The sequence below is a fragment of the Elgaria multicarinata genome, chromosome 1, assembly GCF_023053635.1.
Source record: "Elgaria multicarinata webbii isolate HBS135686 ecotype San Diego chromosome 1, rElgMul1.1.pri, whole genome shotgun sequence".
In the NCBI taxonomy this organism is placed as follows: domain Eukaryota; kingdom Metazoa; phylum Chordata; class Lepidosauria; order Squamata; family Anguidae; genus Elgaria; species Elgaria multicarinata.
The window spans coordinates 161,723,505-161,743,187 of record NC_086171.1 but is presented as its reverse complement, the minus strand read 5'-3'; the positions used below and the strand labels follow the sequence as shown (position 1 = coordinate 161,743,187).

The 19,683-nt window shown below is 42.4% G+C and overlaps 1 protein-coding gene across 1 annotated transcript in view; it reads left to right on the top strand.

Annotated features, from left to right (window-relative positions):
* Positions 1–19,236, top strand: part of GRM4 (glutamate metabotropic receptor 4) — a 274,422-nt gene extending 255,186 nt beyond the window's left edge. The window contains exons 9-10 of the mRNA XM_063141407.1: positions 1,153–1,399; positions 18,867–19,236. Of these exons, the coding sequence (XP_062997477.1) occupies positions 1,153–1,399; positions 18,867–18,916 (297 nt within the window). The 3' untranslated portion in view covers positions 18,917–19,236. The remainder of the gene's footprint in view (positions 1–1,152; positions 1,400–18,866) is intronic.
* The last annotated feature ends 447 nt before the right edge of the window (positions 19,237–19,683 follow it).

Below are 19,683 nucleotides of genomic sequence, written 5' to 3'. Positions count from 1 at the left end.
GCATTAAAGCTGGATTGAAATGAATCTAGATAATCTGTCTCATCCAGAAATATCTGGGTGCTGATGAGACATTAATGTATTTTATCTTTTCATTTTAATATGGCATTTTTGTTGATGTTTTTGTTTCTTAAATCATAGAGCCTCTAGGACTGGATGGGGTAAAAACAAAAGCAAACAAACTCTGCCCTGTAAAATGTACTATGAAGAGTGCTAGGCAGGCATTTTTCAGTGATAGCTGATTACTGAGCATGGTCTAAAAGCGCATGATGCAGCAACCTTGCTAGAATTAAGGTTTCGGTCTGGACAGTGCCTGGATGGAAGACCATCTGAGAATCCTATGTTTGCCATTTTGACTTCTATCATAAGAACATAAGAAGAGCCATGCTGGATCAGACCAAAGGTCCATCTAGTCTAGCATTCTGTTCACACAGTGGCCAACAAGCTGCCTGTGGGAAACCCACAAGCAGGACATTAGCACAGTCAGTGTACATAGGATACTGGAGGTAGCATATAACCATCAGGACTATCGGCCATTAATAACCTTGTCCTCCATGAATTTGTCCAAGTCATCCAAATTGGTGCCCATCACTACATCTTGTTGTTGCAAATTTTACAGGTTAGCCATGTATAGTGTGAAGAAGTACTTCCTTTTATCTGTCTTAAATCTCCCACCAATCAGCTTCATTGGATTGCACCATGTTCTAATATTATGAGAGACATCCCTATCCACTTGTTTTTCTCCCTACTACTTCACCATGCATCATACAAGGCGGGTGAGAATGTATAAATAAAGACCCTATTATATTTGAGTTACACTTTCAGCATTCAGTTCTTGGGATGCAGTGGGTGGGACGTATGCAGCCAATACTTGTGTGTGTGAAGTGCTTCTGCTGGGAGGGGTAAAGTTATCCAGAAGTTTTATGTTCAGTAAAATAATCATATCAGGGTAGCCATCTCTGGGACCTACTTTCCTACTGTAAATACATATTCTATTCATTCTTCCACTGAGATAAATCGATCCATGATCTTTTCTATGTTCATTTTGCTCCAAGCAAGTTTTCGTACAGGGAAGAAAGAAATGGTGCAGAGCATTATATTAGTTTCAGAGGCCAGTTTCAGAGCTGAGTCTGTTTCTTTCCTTCTGTCTTTCAGATGTACATTCAGACCACAACATTGACCATCTCAGTGAGCCTAAGCGCCTCTGTCTCATTGGGTATGCTCTACATGCCCAAGGTCTACATCATCCTCTTCCACCCAGAGCAAAATGTGCCCAAACGAAAGCGCAGCCTCAAGGCAGTTGTGACAGCAGCCACAATGTCCAACAAATTCACTCAGAAAGGAGGCTTCCGCCCCAATGGAGAGGCCAAATCAGAACTGTGTGAAAATCTGGAAACACAAGGTAACTTTCTGAACTGACCTGAGTCCATGATCTGTTCCCTTTAAAATAGCACTTCCTGAAATAGCGAACTCTGGTGGTGAGTGCCAACAGAAATGGAGCCAAAATGGGACCACAGAGAGACAAGGCATCAACATGCTCAGGAGAACCCTGGGATTTGCAGAAGGGCAAACAAGTTGTAAAAACAGCAACAATGGGTTTGATCTAGGTGGTTGGATCTACACACCCAATTTATGGGATCCCTCCTCTCCAGCACCACCACAGCTCACTCCATTCAGCAGGGTCTCCTGACTCTCTGTGTAGCATTTTCAAGGGGGAGGTGTTGCCTTGGGGAAATGAGGTGGAGAAGTCTGTTTCCACCAGTCCAGTTGCCCATGCCTAAATCTGGATTCAACACAAGATAAGGCCCAAAACACACCCAATGACAATGCAGAATGTTGGGTTCCAGCTGGAAAAGTAAACCAGAAAATTGGGGTGGGATGGGATGGTGCGTGTGTGTGTGTGTGTGTGTGTGTGTGTGTGTGTGTGTAAGAAGGGGATGCCCTACTTGGAGAAATTGGTTGGCTGGCACCCTGAATATTTGAATAGGAACACTGGATGCAATGTATATAACTCAGAGACTGGAGGGCTCACTGCCTCCAGTATCATTACAAGACAGCCCATGTACCAGGCATTGGGAAACGGAAAAATGCTTCATATTCCTAGATGCTGGGTATCAACAATTTTAGGGGGCAGCTTTATGAAATGTCTTTTGAGTGGCTTCTTTGTGCTTCCGAAATCTAGATCCTGCAGCATACATCATTGTCATCTTGCTTTAAATGTTATTGTTCAGTACACTTCACATACAGTGCCTTCATAGCCTTTACAGCAACAAACATATACTGTATATATACTGTTATTACAGATGGGCTGTTGCTGGTCTGAAGCTTAGAGATACTGGTTTGCCAATGGCAAATTCAAGGCCAAGGCAAGATTGGAATCAAAGCTTTTGCCTGCTTGCTTTACACCTTTGATTAGCAGCGGTCTTCAACTGGTCCAAACTCAAGAGCAACCTCGGACTCCCAACCTGCAACATGGGACCCACTTTCACAATCTTCTCCATGCCCACCATGGCAGCAACAGGTTTGCCGTGACCCATCTGGACTGATCTCATGACCTGCTTTTGGGTCGTGACCTGCCAGTTGAAGACCACTGGATTAAAGTGCTTGTGTTAGTGGTTTGCAAACAACAACAACACCTGCCGTTTCACAACCTCTTTATTTCCTTTTTCGCAGGGGTGCCGTGAGTTTTGGAGAAATTTCTCAAGGTGCAGGGCTTCACTGGATACCTTACTGTAAGGAGATGGCTGAGCGGTTTCTGTATGCTTTTCATTTTACAGTTTTGTCCTCTTCTGTGTTTTGCCATCTCCCCAGCTTGTGCTTCCTGGAAGGACTTAACCCAGATTTCCTCCCTTGGGGCTTTCTGGGGCTCCTGCCCGCTGTGTGCCTGAGAGCTGAGTGATGAATTGTTTCTGTAGTTGCTGTTCTCCTTCTAGTTGTTAAAAGTCCTTTTAATAACAACCAAACCAAACCAAACACGGCTTTCAGGCACTCAGCAGACTGCAAAGCATGAAATGGGGGCAAAATTTGTAAAATAAAGTACACAGCCACCTCCTTATAGTAAAATAAGCCCTGAAACCCTGCACTCCGAGATTTCCCCCACCCCCACCCTGAAATTCTTAGCCCTTTCCAAATTTTTGGGATGCGATTTCTTTTGCTCCTTCCTGCAATGAATGATAAAAAAAACATAGATAGGAACATTTGGCACAGTGTTTTTTGTGCATTTTTTTTCAAATGTGCAAACTTTCTTTCTTTCATGGGATGCATCACAAGCTCGGAAATGTATGGGTTTCCAACTGGAAATTGTAATCAGCTCTCTGTTCCATTCCTGGAGGCATGGATTGGGTAAATTCATGGTGATGGTGGTGGTGAGGGGAACAAACCCTTGTGAGAGTGAATTTCTTACCCATCCCTATTTTACACAGTGGTTTTGTTTTTTAAAAAACCTATTTGGCATTGGTTTTTTTCCTGTTTGTGATATATTTGGTGTGGTAGTATATCATGTCCAGCCAAAGCACCTCAAGGTCAAGGTATATATGTTATGTTAAGTGCTTATTATTGAAAGCTTGCTTAGCACTGGCTGATTCATTTTTTTCCTTCCTCAGGAAAAAAGCAGCCATGAAGGGTAGTGATCATGAGAATGGTGTGTGCAGGGAGGGGGTTTAACCCATTTCTCCCTGAGGAAAGGAAATAACATGTCCAGAACTAAACTAAGCACACTTTAAAAATTCAACATGTTGTTGGACACTAAATGTAAAATGTATAAATGTAAACCTTAAATGTAATGTGAAATTTGATCCTCATAGGTTCAATATATCTATGCAGCACATGCTGCCAAACCTAGAACAAACACAATAGAAATTAGGCATATTTCCCCACCCCTTAGAAATCTGTTTCCATGGCAACCTTCCCCTTTCTCCCCTGGGATGGGAACCCTTGCAAAATGCAGCAGTGCTTAGAAGAAAAGCAAACCCAGCGCATGGCCTGATGTTCTGAAACACCAATTACCTGGAACTCCCATTGCCTTCACTGGATGCTACAGGGCTCACTGCCCCTGAACATTTCTGCTGTGTACACACACACACACACACACACACACACACACACACACTGATACACCTTCCTTCAACTCTGCCTTCTGAAAAGCAGTAGAAATGGGCACGAATACTGTGTAAAACCTCGGTAGTCAAGAGAAAATGAGTTACTTTTACAGCTGTATTTGCACACTTGGCTCCATATTACCATGGCCTTAAAATATTGGAGGGTGCAGGTTAATTTCTCCTCTGGTTGGGTTACACCTGCAGAGAGCAACCTCTCATTGGGCAGAGTTTCATCTAGGCCAAAGCTATTTATTTATTTATTTATTACATTTTTAAGCCGCCCAATAGCCGAAGCTCTCTGGGCGGTTCACAAATATTAAAACCACAATAAAACACCCAACAGGTTAAAAGCACAATTACAAAATACAGTATAAAAAGCACAACCAGGATAAAACCACACAGCAAAATTGATATAAGATTAAAATACAGAGTTAAAACAGTAAGATTTAAATGTAAGTTAAAATTAAGTGTTAAAATATTGAGAGAATAAAAAGGTCTTCAGCTGGCGACGAAAGCAGTACAGTGTAGGCGCTAGACGGGGTAATATCCCGGGGCAATCCCCGGGATCGTCCCTGTGTGTCCACATGATGCACAGGGGATCCCGGGAGCAGGGAGGGATGATCCCTCCCTTTCCCCAGGATCTTGCCCTACCCTTTAAGCGCTTTTTTCCCGTGGTCTCGGGATGATCCTGAGACCGCAGAACGTGTGGGTGCAGGTCACTGTTTGTCCCAGCTCCTTTTGAGTAACCGTGAGTAGCCAGGAAACTCACATGGTGCACAGAGCTCCTGAGGTCCCATCGAGCTCCCATCGGGAGTGAGGTGGGGGGAGTGGGGATTTTTTTTTAAAAAAAAAAACCCTCACAGTTCAGCGCTTGAACGCTTGTGTGCTACTTCTTCATTAAAAAAACTAACAAAATGGCGGGCGCGACATCCTCTTTCTTCCTGGATGTCACACGCTACATGTAAACAGAGCGGGACGAACTTGTGATCATAATATCGTGAGATCCTCATCCCTCCGTCGTGCTAGACCCACAGGTCTAGCTGAGGCCGTTGACTTCCCAGAGCCCCCTGTTTCTCTCTGACCTTTTCCTGTGTAATTAGCAGCCCAAGCGTAGTTCTCTCCACAACTAGATCCTTGGACCAGAAGCTGAAGAATCAGCAAGGCAACCAAGAGTGCAGAGCCATTCCAACGGAGCCACGACCCTTTGCCTTGCTGTACTCTCCCATTGCATCCCCACCTCTGAAAGCACTTGGGTTAGTGATGAGACAAACTCTGCCACTCTTGCTTGGAACTGAGCTCAGAAAATTGAGTGATTTCCCTCATAATTTGGAAAATAACTTGGTTTATTCCAAGCTCATTTCTAAGTCCAATTCACACCTCAGATGGTGTAATTGAGGGCATGGTACCATCCTTCCCTCCTTCAACCTCCCTGTGAATGCCTGAGCTTCTTCCCTCTTTCTCCCACTCACCTACTGAACTACCCACCTACCTGCCTTCCTCCAAATCCCCCTCCTCCCACTAAGGATGGTCTATTTCCAATCTGTGTCAGGTTTGCATGTGTTCAGTCATATGTCTGTGCCAAACATATGCATTTTTGCATGCATTTTATCATCAGATATGAATGCATTTGAATGTAAGATACACATTTTATATGTATTTTGGTAACTATTTGAGCTGTATTGAAGGGGGGAAAGGAAGATGTGAAAAAATTGAAGGATAACAGTGTTCTGATCTGCATATTAGTCCGGACAGCCTGAATCAGGTCAGTTCTCTTAAAAAAGCAGACCAAACAAAATCCTTGAGCACCCCAACATTTCTCACTTGCTTACCTGCTCCTTTGACAACAGCAGTGGCAGTGGAGGCTGGTGGCTCGTCTGTCCGTGGGGTGGTGAATCTGCTGTGGGTTTCAGTCAGCGCCAGACAGAACTCTAAAGGAGCTAACCAAGGTGTGAAACACCAGCTATCCAAGATGTGAAGCACCTTGGATAATTCCTTTAGCATTCTGACTGGCTCTGACTGAAACCCGGAGTGGATTCACCACCCCACAGACACCCAAGCCACCAGCCTGAACAAGGCAGTAGTATGATGGAGGAGGAGAAGGGGGTTTCTCTCCCTCCCTTCTCCCTCCCTCCATCCACTGGCAAAACAACAATCTAGGTAGGCATTATGAACTATAGAGATCCCCATTTCTGAGTTGGGGAATAAGAGATTTGGTGACCTCACTAGACTCAGCACATGGCTGTGCTGATATAATTCAGGGTTGCTTTCAAGATGACTTTCCTCATGCACCCATCTTAACACTTGTGTCTTAAAGTGTGCAAGGCTTATACTTCTACTTCATTGCAAGTTACATGTTTGGCTAATAAGCTTCTAGAGTTTTGCCAAATGCAGATTTTTTGGCAGAAAATTAACAAGCATGTATAATCCTTCCTAAATGAGATTTGCATATATTTTGATGACATGGGTTTTAGAAAGCGTTTGTGTCAAAAAGAAAGATGCACCTTCTTTCACTGACTTCACTGTAACAAAAGAAGACACATTTGTTAAAACTTTCCCATTCTCTGTTGCTCTTAAAATGGGCATATTCTATTATGAATCAGACTACTACAGCACTCATTTTAATGTCAAAGACTGGAACAGGCCTGCCAGAGTTACTCTAGAAGAGGAGAGAGAGAAGCACACACACACACACACACACACTGGCACATCTCTAACCACCTTGGTTCATAGTCATGGCTGTGATTGAAGGGTGTTTCCAGAGGAGATTTTTATTGTGTCATTGTCCTATCTTATTCACAGAATGTTATTATTTATTTATTTATTTATTTATTAATTACATTTTTATACCGCCCAATAGCCAAAGCTCTCTGGGCAGTTCACAAAAATTAAAACCACAATAAAACAACCAACAGATTAAAAGCACAATTACAAAATACAGTATAAAAAGCACAACCAGGATAAAACCACACAGCAAAATTGATATAAGATTAAAATACAGAGTTAAAACAGTAAGATTTAAATTTAAGTTAAATTTAAGTGTTAAAATATTGAGAGAATAAAAAGGTCTTCAGCTGGCAATGAAAGCAGTACAGTGTAGGCGCCAGGTGGACCTCTCTGGGGAGCTCATTCCACAACCAGGGTGCCACAGCGGAGAAAGCCCTTCTTCTAGTAGCCACCTGCCTCACTTCCTTTGGCAGGGGCTCACGGAGAAGGGCTCCTGTAGATTATCTTAAGGTCCGGGCAGGTACATATGGGAGGAGGCATTCCTTCAGATAACCTGGCCCCAAACTGATATTGGACTGATATTGTTACAGAGAGTCTGGGCAATATCATCTTCCACTTCTTCTCCCAAGTTTTAATGCTTTATTTATTTCAACAACAAAAATACAACATACTGCCATACAACATATTCATTATACACTGTCAAATATTTCAGCTATTCAACAACAACAACAAAAATACTCAGCATAACACACCTATTAATATCTAAGAATAAATTAAGTAAATTTTGTATCCAATAAATAGATTTTTCATAGCACTACACAAAACATCCCAAAATAAATTAAATGTAAACTGAACTAAATAGATTAGATAGTACAAAAGATCAGAAAATCACATATCTCCTAAGCGATGTTTTATTATATAGTAAAACAAGAATATATATTAATTTAATATAAATTAAATTAAATTAAAATTAAAATTAACATCTTCCACATCTAACCCTACCATGTTTTCCCACCACTTCTCCCATATTTTTTCTTACTGTGAATAATCTATTAAGGAATAAAAGATGAAATAGCTCAACTGAACAATGCCTTCTAGCACTAGGACCCCTCCAGTAGGACCCCTCTATCTGCAAGCAAGTCTATGGTGAAAAGTCCACTTTTCTTCTTCTTTTTACAAATTGGTTGGATATGAAGAATAGGGGTTGATGAGAATTTTGGTTCTGTTCGCAAATCAGGCAAACATGTCCTGAAGTTGAATGCAAGCAGGAGTGCGTGAGCAGGAGTGCACCGCCTCCTTCTCCTTCTCCTTCTCCTTCTCCTTCTCCTTCTCCTTCTCCTTCTCCTTCTCCTTCTCCTTCTTCTTCTTCTAGGAAAATTGTGCACTTTTGAAAAATACACCCAGAAATTCACACTTTTACTATTCATAATGCGTACTTTTCCAGTTCAAATGTGCCCCCCCAAAAATAGGTTGAAAATGGAAGCAAGCTGAGATAGCTAGAAAATCACTAGTTGCCCCCACCCTAGTGCAGGTTGTGGACAAGAGCTGTAGGCCAAGAGCACAAGAGCTCATAAAACAGATCTCTCAATACAACGCCCCTCATAATTAAACATTGAGACATTTCACATCACCAATGCATTGAAGCATTATTTGCATCATCAAGGGTGAATTTCTACCCTCTACACTACAAACATGGCTGCATGAATGGCAGAACCAGATGGCATTTTCTACTCTTTTATATCTCCTGAATTTCTACACTTTCATTCTGAAAATTAACCCACCATGAAGCCAAAAGCCTTGGACACCTCCTGCACACTTCTAGCGTGGATGCACCTTAACAGCTTTGTCGAAGAAGGCCATTCATCCTGTCTTCAGATCTGCCTTCTGCAGAAGTCCTTTTTTCTTTTTAATCCTGTCAAGGGCCTTTTGGTGCTACATTCATGCTGTCTCAAGTTCTGCCAGAATATGTTACAGATCTGCTCTGGCATTGCAGGCACTGGAAGAAATTATATGGGGAAAGCATGGTTTTCCCATTCCCAAAGTCAGTCTCTCTCTCTCTCTCTCTCTCTCTCTCTCTCTCTCTCTCTCTCTCTCTCCATCCCCCAAAGGTCTGGGCAGTCAGCATGCAGGAATATTTAAGGGGAGCAAGGGTTCCACTAGGCATTTTTCTGACCTTCTGCATGCAGAGAATCCAAGAAGAAAAGGCCTCTTCTGGGCTCACAATCAATGAGCATTGTTTATGTAAAGCCCACTGTGAGACTTTCTCTGTAGTAACCAAACTCTAAAAGGAAAGTGGCTGTCCAGTTGCTTTGTACTGCTTTAATAGCCACATTGCCTCTAGTTTAATCCGCAGTGTTTGTCCTTCTCTTCTGTCTTTCTCTAGCTTCCCTAGGAATCTGCTGGTGGGTTTCCATTTAATCGGTTTATGAGTCACCTGTCTCAATAGGCTTGGCTTTACAATGTACTTTGAGATCGTAAGATGAAAGGTGCTAGGTGCCTGTAAATTGTTGTTATGGTTACCAAAGCTTCCTGAGTTTGTTTGGCCTGCTTGTGTTCATTTTGTGTGTGTGTCTCCGTCAGTGTATATCTGGCCTGGGCTGAAAACACCTGTGAATATATAGAGATAGCAGGGACAGTGCTGCCCTCCTGAAAACTGTACCAACAAAGGATCGAATGGAAAGACCAAATGCAGGCATCTGAGGGGGGAAAAACCCCTAATGTGCATTTTGAGTATTAAAGCTCTTCCTTAGGGGTGACTCTAGTTGAGCAGCTGAAACTGTTGAACACGTTAAGCTTCTTAGCTAGAGCCGCCTCTTAAAACTGTAACCGTCTGAAGAGGGGGGCACTTACCTACTCAGATTAGTCATGCTATTAAAAAGTATGTGGACAACAAATTCAACAAATCCAACATCACAACTGTGTTCATCAGCGGAGCCTCTGGTATTCTAGTTGCTTCTTTGCCCCATTTGTTTAGTGTGTGTGTATCTGTGTGTGTGTGTGTATGTTGCAATTCTGGTATCCAGTAAACACAGAGAGCACTGCACAACTGTTGTGAGCAATTAAACGAATCGCTCACAATTCCTGTTCAGTCCAGCAGTCAGTCATGGCTCGGTTTGAGCCAAGGGTAGCAAAGAAACCAACTCCAAACTGTTTTCAGTACTAAACCATGTATTAACTAAACCATCTACTAAACCATGGAAAAGTCTAAAGATCTGGGGGCTTTTTAAGTTTGGGAATGACCTCCCACACCCCCACACACACAGGTTGTGGGGGGGGGGACATGATTGAATAAAGATGAGTATTTTAATTGTTGCTCAATTTTACTATGTACACCATTTCTACAACTTTGGAGTGGTGGTGGTGAAAAGCAGTGTCTAAAGATTTTAAATAAGTAAATGGTAGACATTTATAAAATTATGCATGGTGTGCAAAAGAGGTTGGAGATAATCCTCTCTCACTTGGAGTCACCCAAAGAAATTGGTGTGAAGTAGCTTCAGGATAGGTAAAAGAAAGCACTTCTTCAAACATCACATGGTTAACTTCTGCCACAGAGCCATCCCCCTGCCATGGTGGGAATGACCTCTGATTTAGCTCCAAACTGGATATGACTCAGGATATTGCTGGTGACTGACACTCCCAAAGTTTTTTAAATCTTAAAAATCTTAAAAACTTTTGCGAACCACCCAGAGAGCTTCAGCTATGGGGCGGTATATAAATGCAATAATAAATAAATAAATAAATAAATACACCTAGGTGGAAACAAACTGGATTGCATCATAGTGGGGAAAGGGGTTAACCCCTTTCTTCACCTCCATTTCTTCAGTTTAACCCCTCCTCAACTGCTATCTGCAACCATGGTGAGGGGAGATAACTACCCATTTTATACCAGTCTCTTCCCTCCCCCCTCCTTATCAAATAGGAGCTGTGAGTTTGAAGAGTTGTTTAAATGGGAGAAAATGGTGCAAAGGAAAGCGTTAACCCACTCTTGTTGTTCAGCAGCCCTGATTCAATTTACACACACACACACCATGGTTGCTTTAAAGTCTTAAAAAAATATGTCTAGAGATGTGATCAGGGATCTTCCACATCATTTCTCATCACAGCATCTATTAGCTGTGAACTCTCCATGTTTGGGTAGTATGCCTCTGAATATCAATGGAGGAGAGCAAACAGCAGCAAGATTATTGCTCTGCTCCATGCTGTGTTTCTGGACTCCCCAGAAGTATCTGGTTGGTCACTGCTGGAAACAGGATGGTAGACTTGATGGATGCTTGTTGTGATCCTGCACGGCTCGTCTCGTCTTATGTTCTTTGGCCACAAAGTAATAATCAGGAAGAGAGTGTAGCTGAACATAAGTGGAATATCTTTCCCTCAGCCTAGTAGATGGAATGGATGAAACAAAATTTGCACCTCCCTGCCTACTGCCCACCTCTCAGTTCTTCATCTTCCTGTGCTGAGTGGGGTGGACTGAAAGGGGCTTCTATTTGCATTTACTTGAACATGAGTAGAAGCCTCTGCATGATTGGGGAACCTGCTGTGCCACAGCTAGACCTAAGGTTTATCCTGGGATCATCCAGGGTTCGCCCCTGCCTGAGCACTGGATCCTCTGTGTGTCACATAGATGAACAGGTTTGACCCCTGGACGATCCAGGGATTAACCTTAGGTCTAGCTATGGCCTGAGGCTTATTTCTTTTTGAAGAACTTAAAGACCTATCACCTATGGGCATAAAAGAATGTGGGCTATCACTACATCAACTTGTGAGAGGATAAGCTGCAGTGTCAACATGCCGATATATATATATATGTATGTATGTGTGTGTGTGTGTATGTGTGTGTATGTGTGTATATATATATATATATATATATATATATATATATATATATATATTTACCATAGTAGAATCATAGCAAGAAAAGGCCAGGATGCTCAGACCAGAATCTGCTCTTTATTTAATAGGAGTTAAGACTGCCTCAGCTGGCTTTAGTTCTTTGCCCTGTGTACTCTTATATCTGCTTGAAAGGTTGGTCGACCCCCTTGCAGGAACAGGTAGTATTTTCAGTGGAGCAGCTAATTCTGTAATGAGTGAAGCAGCTCTTACTTCAGAGGGGTCCCATGACTGATGTTTGGGGGACTGTGACAGAAATGGCAGTTTAATAATCTTTAAGAATATGATCTTGATCAAGACGCTACAAGACTTCAGCGGCGAAGCAGAGAATTCAGTTCAGACTTTCTGTTTAAAAATAAGAATAAGGATTTATGATCATAGTTCAGTAAGAAATTTAATAGGCCGGGAAGAATCCAAGACACCTATTTGTCACTAATATCTAGGAATTGAAATATATTTCCATCCTTGGGAATAAATCTGTGCAAATAGAATGCTGGACTAGATGGACCTTTGGTCTGATCCAGCATGGCTCTTCTTATATTCTTATCTTGCAAAGAAAATGCCCATGAATGGTAGCATCTGTTGTGTTGTTCAGAAAAGGCAAGTGGTTCCCTGGCAAACACCCAGGTGGGTGTGGAGGCAAGATTGCAAAACAGAAGCACCATAAATGGCCACTGGCTTTATACTAATGACTTTACATTCACAGTTGCCCGTGAGGCCTGGCCAGAACCATGGCCAAGCCATGAGCTGTAGCCTCTTCTTGTCTTGCCATACTTCACAATGCTGGGTCTCGGGAAGAGGTGGTCCTTAGATCTGTTTCCCTACATTTGGCAGTGAGAGCCAGTTTGGGTGGAGAGTGATGCAGAGAATGAAGCCCCCCCCCACTTCCCCAGTCTGTGTACCTCAACTCTCACATGCTTCCCATTTGAAATGCGGCAGCTCAGCCCAAATGGAAGCTGGCACTGCCTGTTATCCAAATGCCAAGGCAACTTGGGGAGAATATCTGAGAGCGATCGCATTGTTAATGCTGGGGACAGGAGATACTATGGAGTTGTCAGCATGGGAAGGAAGGGACATTTTTCACTCTGTCAATGGCAGGTCACGTATCCTTAAATAAACAAGAGAATAAATAATTTACGGGGCTTGATTGCAGGCAGATTGGCTATGAAAACACTGTGGCTAACAAATAGCGCTGTCAGCTCTGATTTCTTATGGCCCATCTAACCGTTATCTGAGGATAACAGTGCCTGAAATCTTCAATAAGGTTCATTTGTCAGGGAGGCATCATTGCAGGTGGAGAAAAATCAACACCACTCAGCTTGTGCTGCCTGCATTAGACTTGCCAGACAGGATTGAGGGCTGATCCCAGGAACACTGGATGTGGGATGTACTGTCAGAAATGAAAGACCACTTTCCCCACTTCTCTCAGAATTAGCAGTATGGGCAGTGGTGGCAGTCCATCCCTGCAGTGGGGACCAGGCAGAGGGGACAGGGTGGTTGGCTAGAGAATAGTGATGTGATTGTAAAGAGGGTGGAGGAACACAAATTATTATCTCCTTTTTAAAAACCAATCTTGACTTTGCACATGTAGTTGGCTTACCCTGAGCACCCAAGAACATAAGAGGACACACACACACTCGGGATCAGACCAAAGGCCCATCCAGTTCCAGCATCCTGCATCTCACAGTCAGCGACAATATGCCTATAGGAAGCCTGCAGGCAGAACATCAAGTCAAAATCTGCCTCCCCCCCTGTTGCTCTGCAGCGTTTTGTATACTGCCTCTTAATACAGATGTTTCATTCATGTAGCCATCATGGCCAGAAGTTGTTGAGAGACCTTTCCACCATGAATTTGTCTAATCTCCTTGGATGAATCTGTTTAAACCAGCAGCCATCCCTAGTACAATTTAACAAAACATATGAACTTAAGAAGAGCTGTGTTGGATTAGACCAAAGGCCTATCTAGTCTAGCATTCAGTATGCACAGTGGCCAACTACTTGCCTAGGGGAAACCCACAAGGACATGAGGACAACACCATCCCCCAATTGTTTCCCCAAGCAACTGGAATTGAGAGGCATACCACCTTTGATACTGGAGGAAATATAGCCACCATGATTAGGAGCCATTGATAGCCTTATCTTCCATGAGGATTACATGTGGCATTGAATTCTATAAATAAATTACAGGTTGTTGGAGAAATACTTTCTAATATTTGCCCTGAATCTATGGTCTGCTTGGGGGTTCCTGCTTGGCCACTCTGTGAACAGAATGCTGGAATAAGATGGACTTGGTCTAATCCAGCACGAGTCTTTTTATGTTCTTATCTCCCAGCAATTTTACTAGATGGCTCTAAGTTCTGATATTATGAGGGAGGGTGGAAAAAAGTATTTATACCCATTTTGTTCATACTATACATGGTTTTATAAAGACACAAAAGAGTGATGAAGGAGCAAGAGATAATTAGTTCCAACCAACCCCCTGTTCCTTTGGCTGCTGTTTTCTGTACCTTTCCAGCTCAACAATCCCCCCTTTTCAGATTGGGTGACCAGAACTGTACACCGTATCCCAAATGTGGTTGCACCAAAGGTTTGAATCGAGACCTTGCAATACTGGCAATTTTATTTCCAGCCCGCTTTTTAAGGATCTCTAGAATTTGCTTTTTCACCACTGCTGTATACCGATTTGGTATTTCCAATGGGCTGTCCACCCCCACCCCAGCCTACTTGCTGTAGGCGTCAAGTACATCATCAACAGTTAGCTAATATAAAGTGCCTGGTATGCATTTGGGACCTGAAGCCAGTGGCACTTCCTAAACAAAGGTTATCTCAAAGGTATTTTCTAGTCTCAGTTATGTAAGTGTTTCTCTCCCCTGCTCATTGAAGGCCTCTTTGTACTGCTGTTGCCTGCACAGCAATAGGAGCATATATTAGGGTCCAGCTTGTTGTTCGTAGGCTCTGAATCATGCTGACCGAATGGCTCTCCACTACCCAGCCCTCTCCAGATATCAGCAACCTTTCTATGGATAACTGAAAAGAAAAAGAACACACACAGCATGGGCAAGGAGTTACTCTTACTCAACCAACTCTTCCACAAAATTGGAACTGAGCTTGTTTTGACTCTCCCCCAAAGAGCCCTTTTCCTGGTATTCACAGCAATATATAGATTTTTTTAAATGATATTATATATTCAGGCAGATGCTAACCCTCAGTAATATTCAGTGTTGTATAATTAAAAGGAGTAGGAAGATTTAAAGGGGAAAGGTGTTGATTGCACTACAAACCATCTGGCCTTGCTGGAGCGATTGGGGTGCATATAAGTCCCCTCAGAAACAAGGCAGGGGAACTGGAAAGAGCCTGTTGGTGGGGTGGGCAGGAATACAGGCAAAATATAAAAGAAGCAAAATCGTGGAGCATATTTCCATTTCCAGAATCACCCAGCTTCAAGAGTCCTTATAAGGTTGAGGACAGGTAATGCAACAGTTAAGACCACATTACAGATTACATTAAATACATGTCTGTCTCTTCCTTCCTTCCTTAGATAACAGCCACAGCAGGGTCTGCTCAGGACTGGGACTACAGTATGTTAGGGTGACCATATGGAAAAGAGGACAGGGCTCCTGTATTTTTAACAGTTGTATAGAAAAAGAAATTTCAGCAGGTGTCATTTGTATGCATGCAGCACATCGTGAAAGTCCCTCTTCATCACAATAGTTAAAGCTGCAGGAGCCCTGCCCTCTTTTGTATCTGGTCAAGAGGGTAGTTTTAACTGTTGTGATGAAGAGGGAATTTCACCAGGTGCTGCATGCTGAAATTTCCTGTTCTATACAATGGTTAAAGATACAGGAGCCCTGTCCTCCTTTCCATATGGTCACTCTATTATGTAGGGAAGGGAGATTTAACCCAGTACTGTCCCATTTACAGTAGTGCCCCGGTTTCTTTCTGAGCCTAATTAAGTTTGCTTGTTTTGACTTATAAAGTTCTTCATGGCATGGGACCGCAGTACCTGATGGAACTTCTCCACCCTAAAGTTGTCTATGGAGACTCTTCTCCAAATACCCCCTTATTCTGAAACTAATATGTAGATTCCAATTGTTTTTAGATGGCGGCAATTTGCACATTTGAGGGGGGAGAGCTTGAAATTTGTGCAAATGGTGTCTATCTATCTATCTATCTATCTATCTATCTATCTATCTATCTATAGTCTACCTTGCACAAGGGTACATGATTGCAAGTCTGTCTGTCTTCTAGTATGTAGCCCCTCAGAGGCATATTCCCCTCTTGTCAATATCCTTGCCAATTTCATCCTCTCAACTACTACTTCCTTTAGCCCAGCAAAGCCATATTCCATACTTGTCAGAGAACTGGCCATTTCCCCCCGCCCTGTTCAATTGGGAAGTGCTGGAGTTGAAGATGGAATAGACATATGGCTCTGCTGGGTTAAACAAAGTTATGTGCAGAGAGGTTGAAATTGATAAGGATATTGGCAAGAGGGGAGTAGGCCCCTACATAGACTACAAACTGGACAGGTGGACTTGTGACTGGGTGCATGTGCACCAGATTGCCAATACAAAAAAAAAAAAAAAAAAAAAAACCTGAAAATTATGATTTGTGCAAATGCAGATACCCCCCTCCCTCTAAATGTATAAAATATTTTTGGAATTGGGAGGGGATCCCTACAATTGGCCACCACTTCCTGGAAAGGAAATGTTGTGGAATCCTTTTGGGCTTAAACAGAACAGAATTTCCAGTATCACACATCCCTAGTAAGGAGACCGTGGCATTTTCTAGGGTTTGGAAAGTTTGGTATTGTACTCTTTCAAAACAAAAATCTTCTGTCTTAAAGTTGTGGACCTCAATAAGACACCCCTCAGGCCCTTTTCTGTGTACTTGCCTTCCAAGTCTGGCTATATGTGGAATCCATCACAGCACTAAAGCTATTCCACCCATCCATTTTAAGCCTCATGAGTACTCAAAGTGTGATTCATTTTCACCTCCCCCCCGCCCATTCTTGGAGTAATACAAGGAGGATCAGGAGACTGGCTCTCCTTCTCTAATGTCCATAAGGGAGGTTAATCTGTTATCTTGCAAGAGTCAGCTTCCCATCTGGAAGTGGGTATTTAATTAAGAGCAACTCATCACAGACTCCAGTGCCTGAAGTAAAACCAGGGAAATGATTTCTTTTTCTTTTCTCCCTTCCTTTATCTCTTGCAGTTTAATGCATATTACACCCCAGGGGAGAAATAAATTGCTCAGTGCGAGCCCTATTCTCCAAGCACTGTTGCTCACTTGCACATAGATTGCCTTTGCTCATTTCTACCAGTTCCTCTAATTTCCCCCCAAAGATTGAGTTCAGTTTGTGGCAAATTCTCACCAAGATTAAACCAGGCTCCACAACTTTGGTGGAGGCTTTTTTAAATTATTTTTTTGCTTGCTTGTTTTTGGGGGCTGGAGAGGAAACCCCAGCCCCCAAATCAGGAAAGGTTTCCCCAGGTACAGAGAAAGACAATTCAACCCAAGCTAGTGTGAAGGTGAGCTGGTCTCTCTTTAAAGAATGTAGACTCAGTTGCTTCCATGCCTCAAACAGTCTAAAAACCAGCCTGAGGTCAATAAGTCAGAACTCTTCGAAGTGGGAATGGTGGCCTGGAGGTTAAAGAATGCACACATTTGACTTAGTCTAGCCAGCCCCACTTAGGGATGTCATGAGAATCTGAGGGGGGTGGGGTGGGGGTGGAGTCTAGGGACTCCTCCCTGCTCGACTCCCCAGACCCTGCTCATTGAACCCCCAGGCACTCACCTGTCTCCATAGCAAGACACCATTTTGCATAAAAATGGTGACTCAGGGATTTCTGGAAATGTAATGTTACATAAAATGCAGCCATATAGGGGGCATTTACACAACATTAAAGGGGTGAATGGACCATTTATGTGAAAAGGACCATTTATGCAAAATGGTGGCTCACCAAGAGGAAAGGCAGACCTTCAGCACTTGCTGGGTGCTTGCTGAGTTGTCCAGAGGCTCGTGCAACATGGCAAGCAGGGGTGGGAGGCAGCTTGGCAAACACCAGCCGAAACCAGGCATCAGTGAATCCATCCATCCCTAGCCACACTTTATCTTGCTGCTCCCAGACTGTGGATTGGCCTGCCGGAGGAGACTCATCAACTTAACAGTCTACTAGCTATAAAGAAAGCTATAAAGACTGATCTCTTCCGGTAGGCCTATCCAGGGGAATTTTAAGATGTTTTAAAAATGTTTTTAGGATGTTTTTAAGGATGTTTTTAACAATGTATATTATGTTTTAATTGAGTATTATGTATTTTATCGTTTATTGTTGTTCCCTGCCTCAATCAAAATGGAGAGGCGGGCAAGAAATAAATGTATTATTATTATTATTATTATTATTATTATTATTATTATTATTATTATTATTATGCCATATTGGGGATTTAGGAGCTGAGGAGTCAGAAACCAGGAATAAGAAAGAAATTCATCCAATTATTTTGCACTTTTGAACTAGTATGCAACTGAAACTCTGTTACACTTCAAAATTCACACTTCTCCAAATTTTGCAATGGTGTTCTCCCATCCAGAAAAGTGTACAAAAATGCTATACATTAGGCATAATAAAATTCAAAAATGCATTGTATTAGGAAAAGTGGTTGCAAAAACGTATATATTAGGAAAAATGCATGCATAAGAGAAACATTCACAGAAATGCTTGTGATTTTTTTATGCAAACTATTATTATTATTATTATTATTATTATTATTATTATTTATATAGCACCATCAATGTACATGGTGCTGTACAGATAACACAATAAATAGCAGGACCCTGCCACGTAGGCTTATAATCTAAAAACTAATCTCATAATTTGGGAAAAACTGAACTTAAATCTAGAGAAATTCTCAAAGTTTAAGATGAACTGAATTTAAGTTTGAGATGTTTAAAAAACCTGAGAGAAACTGAAACTGACAGACCCATCCATCCCTAGCCTTGTGTGCCCTCCCCCCACCCCCGCCATGTAGCTTGGCCCAAAACAGATGCTAAAGGCAGTGGTTTCCTGGTGTAGTGTGACAGTGAGCTCAGGATTCCATATTTGGAAAAGGAATGGAAGAGAAAAACTTCATTAATGAACCTGTGTGCTTTGTCTCTCCTTCCAGCTCTGGCTACCAAACAGACTTATGTCAGCTATAGCAACCATGCGATTTAAACCCAGCCAGTGGCAACTGGCCACAGGAAAAGGGCTGATGAAGAGGACAAACCGGAAAGTGGAGTTGAACCCCTCAGCACAGATGACGTTATGGCGGGGGAGAGGGTGAAACCAAATGTGATTCCAAGAAGGCATCATCATCATGGGTGCCTGTTTCTGATGGCTGGGCTATTGGAGGCAGCTCTTCAGGAGGATGGCCACCAACAGCAGCAGAAAGAACCACCCCACAAGAAGTATTTGCCTTCCATCGGAGGGAGCGGAACAGACCAATGGGGTGGACATCACACTGAGCGGAAAGAAGGTGGCAGGTCTTTAGCAACTTTTTTGTTTTTTGTTTTTGTTTTTTGTTTTTGTTCTGTTCCTGTATCTTGGCAAAAGAAAAAAAAGGAAAAAAAAAGAGATAAGAATAAATTTCCCTTTTATCCCAAAAATTGTGAGATGGTTTGTGGTTGTGAAAAGTCTTTCTTTCTCTCATTTTTGTCCCCCCTTTCATTTTTTTCATTCCTGTCTTCTGACTTTTTCACTCTTTTTCCACCTTGCTTTCCCTTCTGTCTTCCCCCCCTCTCCTCCTTACCAAATCCTGTGTGTTGCAAAAATAATAATAAAAATCCTTTAAAAAAAACACAAAAAACCATCAACAACAACAACAACAAAAATGAAAACAAAACCTAGACTGTGTTCAAAGTGCTGATTTCTATAGGTGGTAAATTAATGTATGTGATGACCATATGGATTGAAATATGTCTGCTTTAATGTACTGACCAATC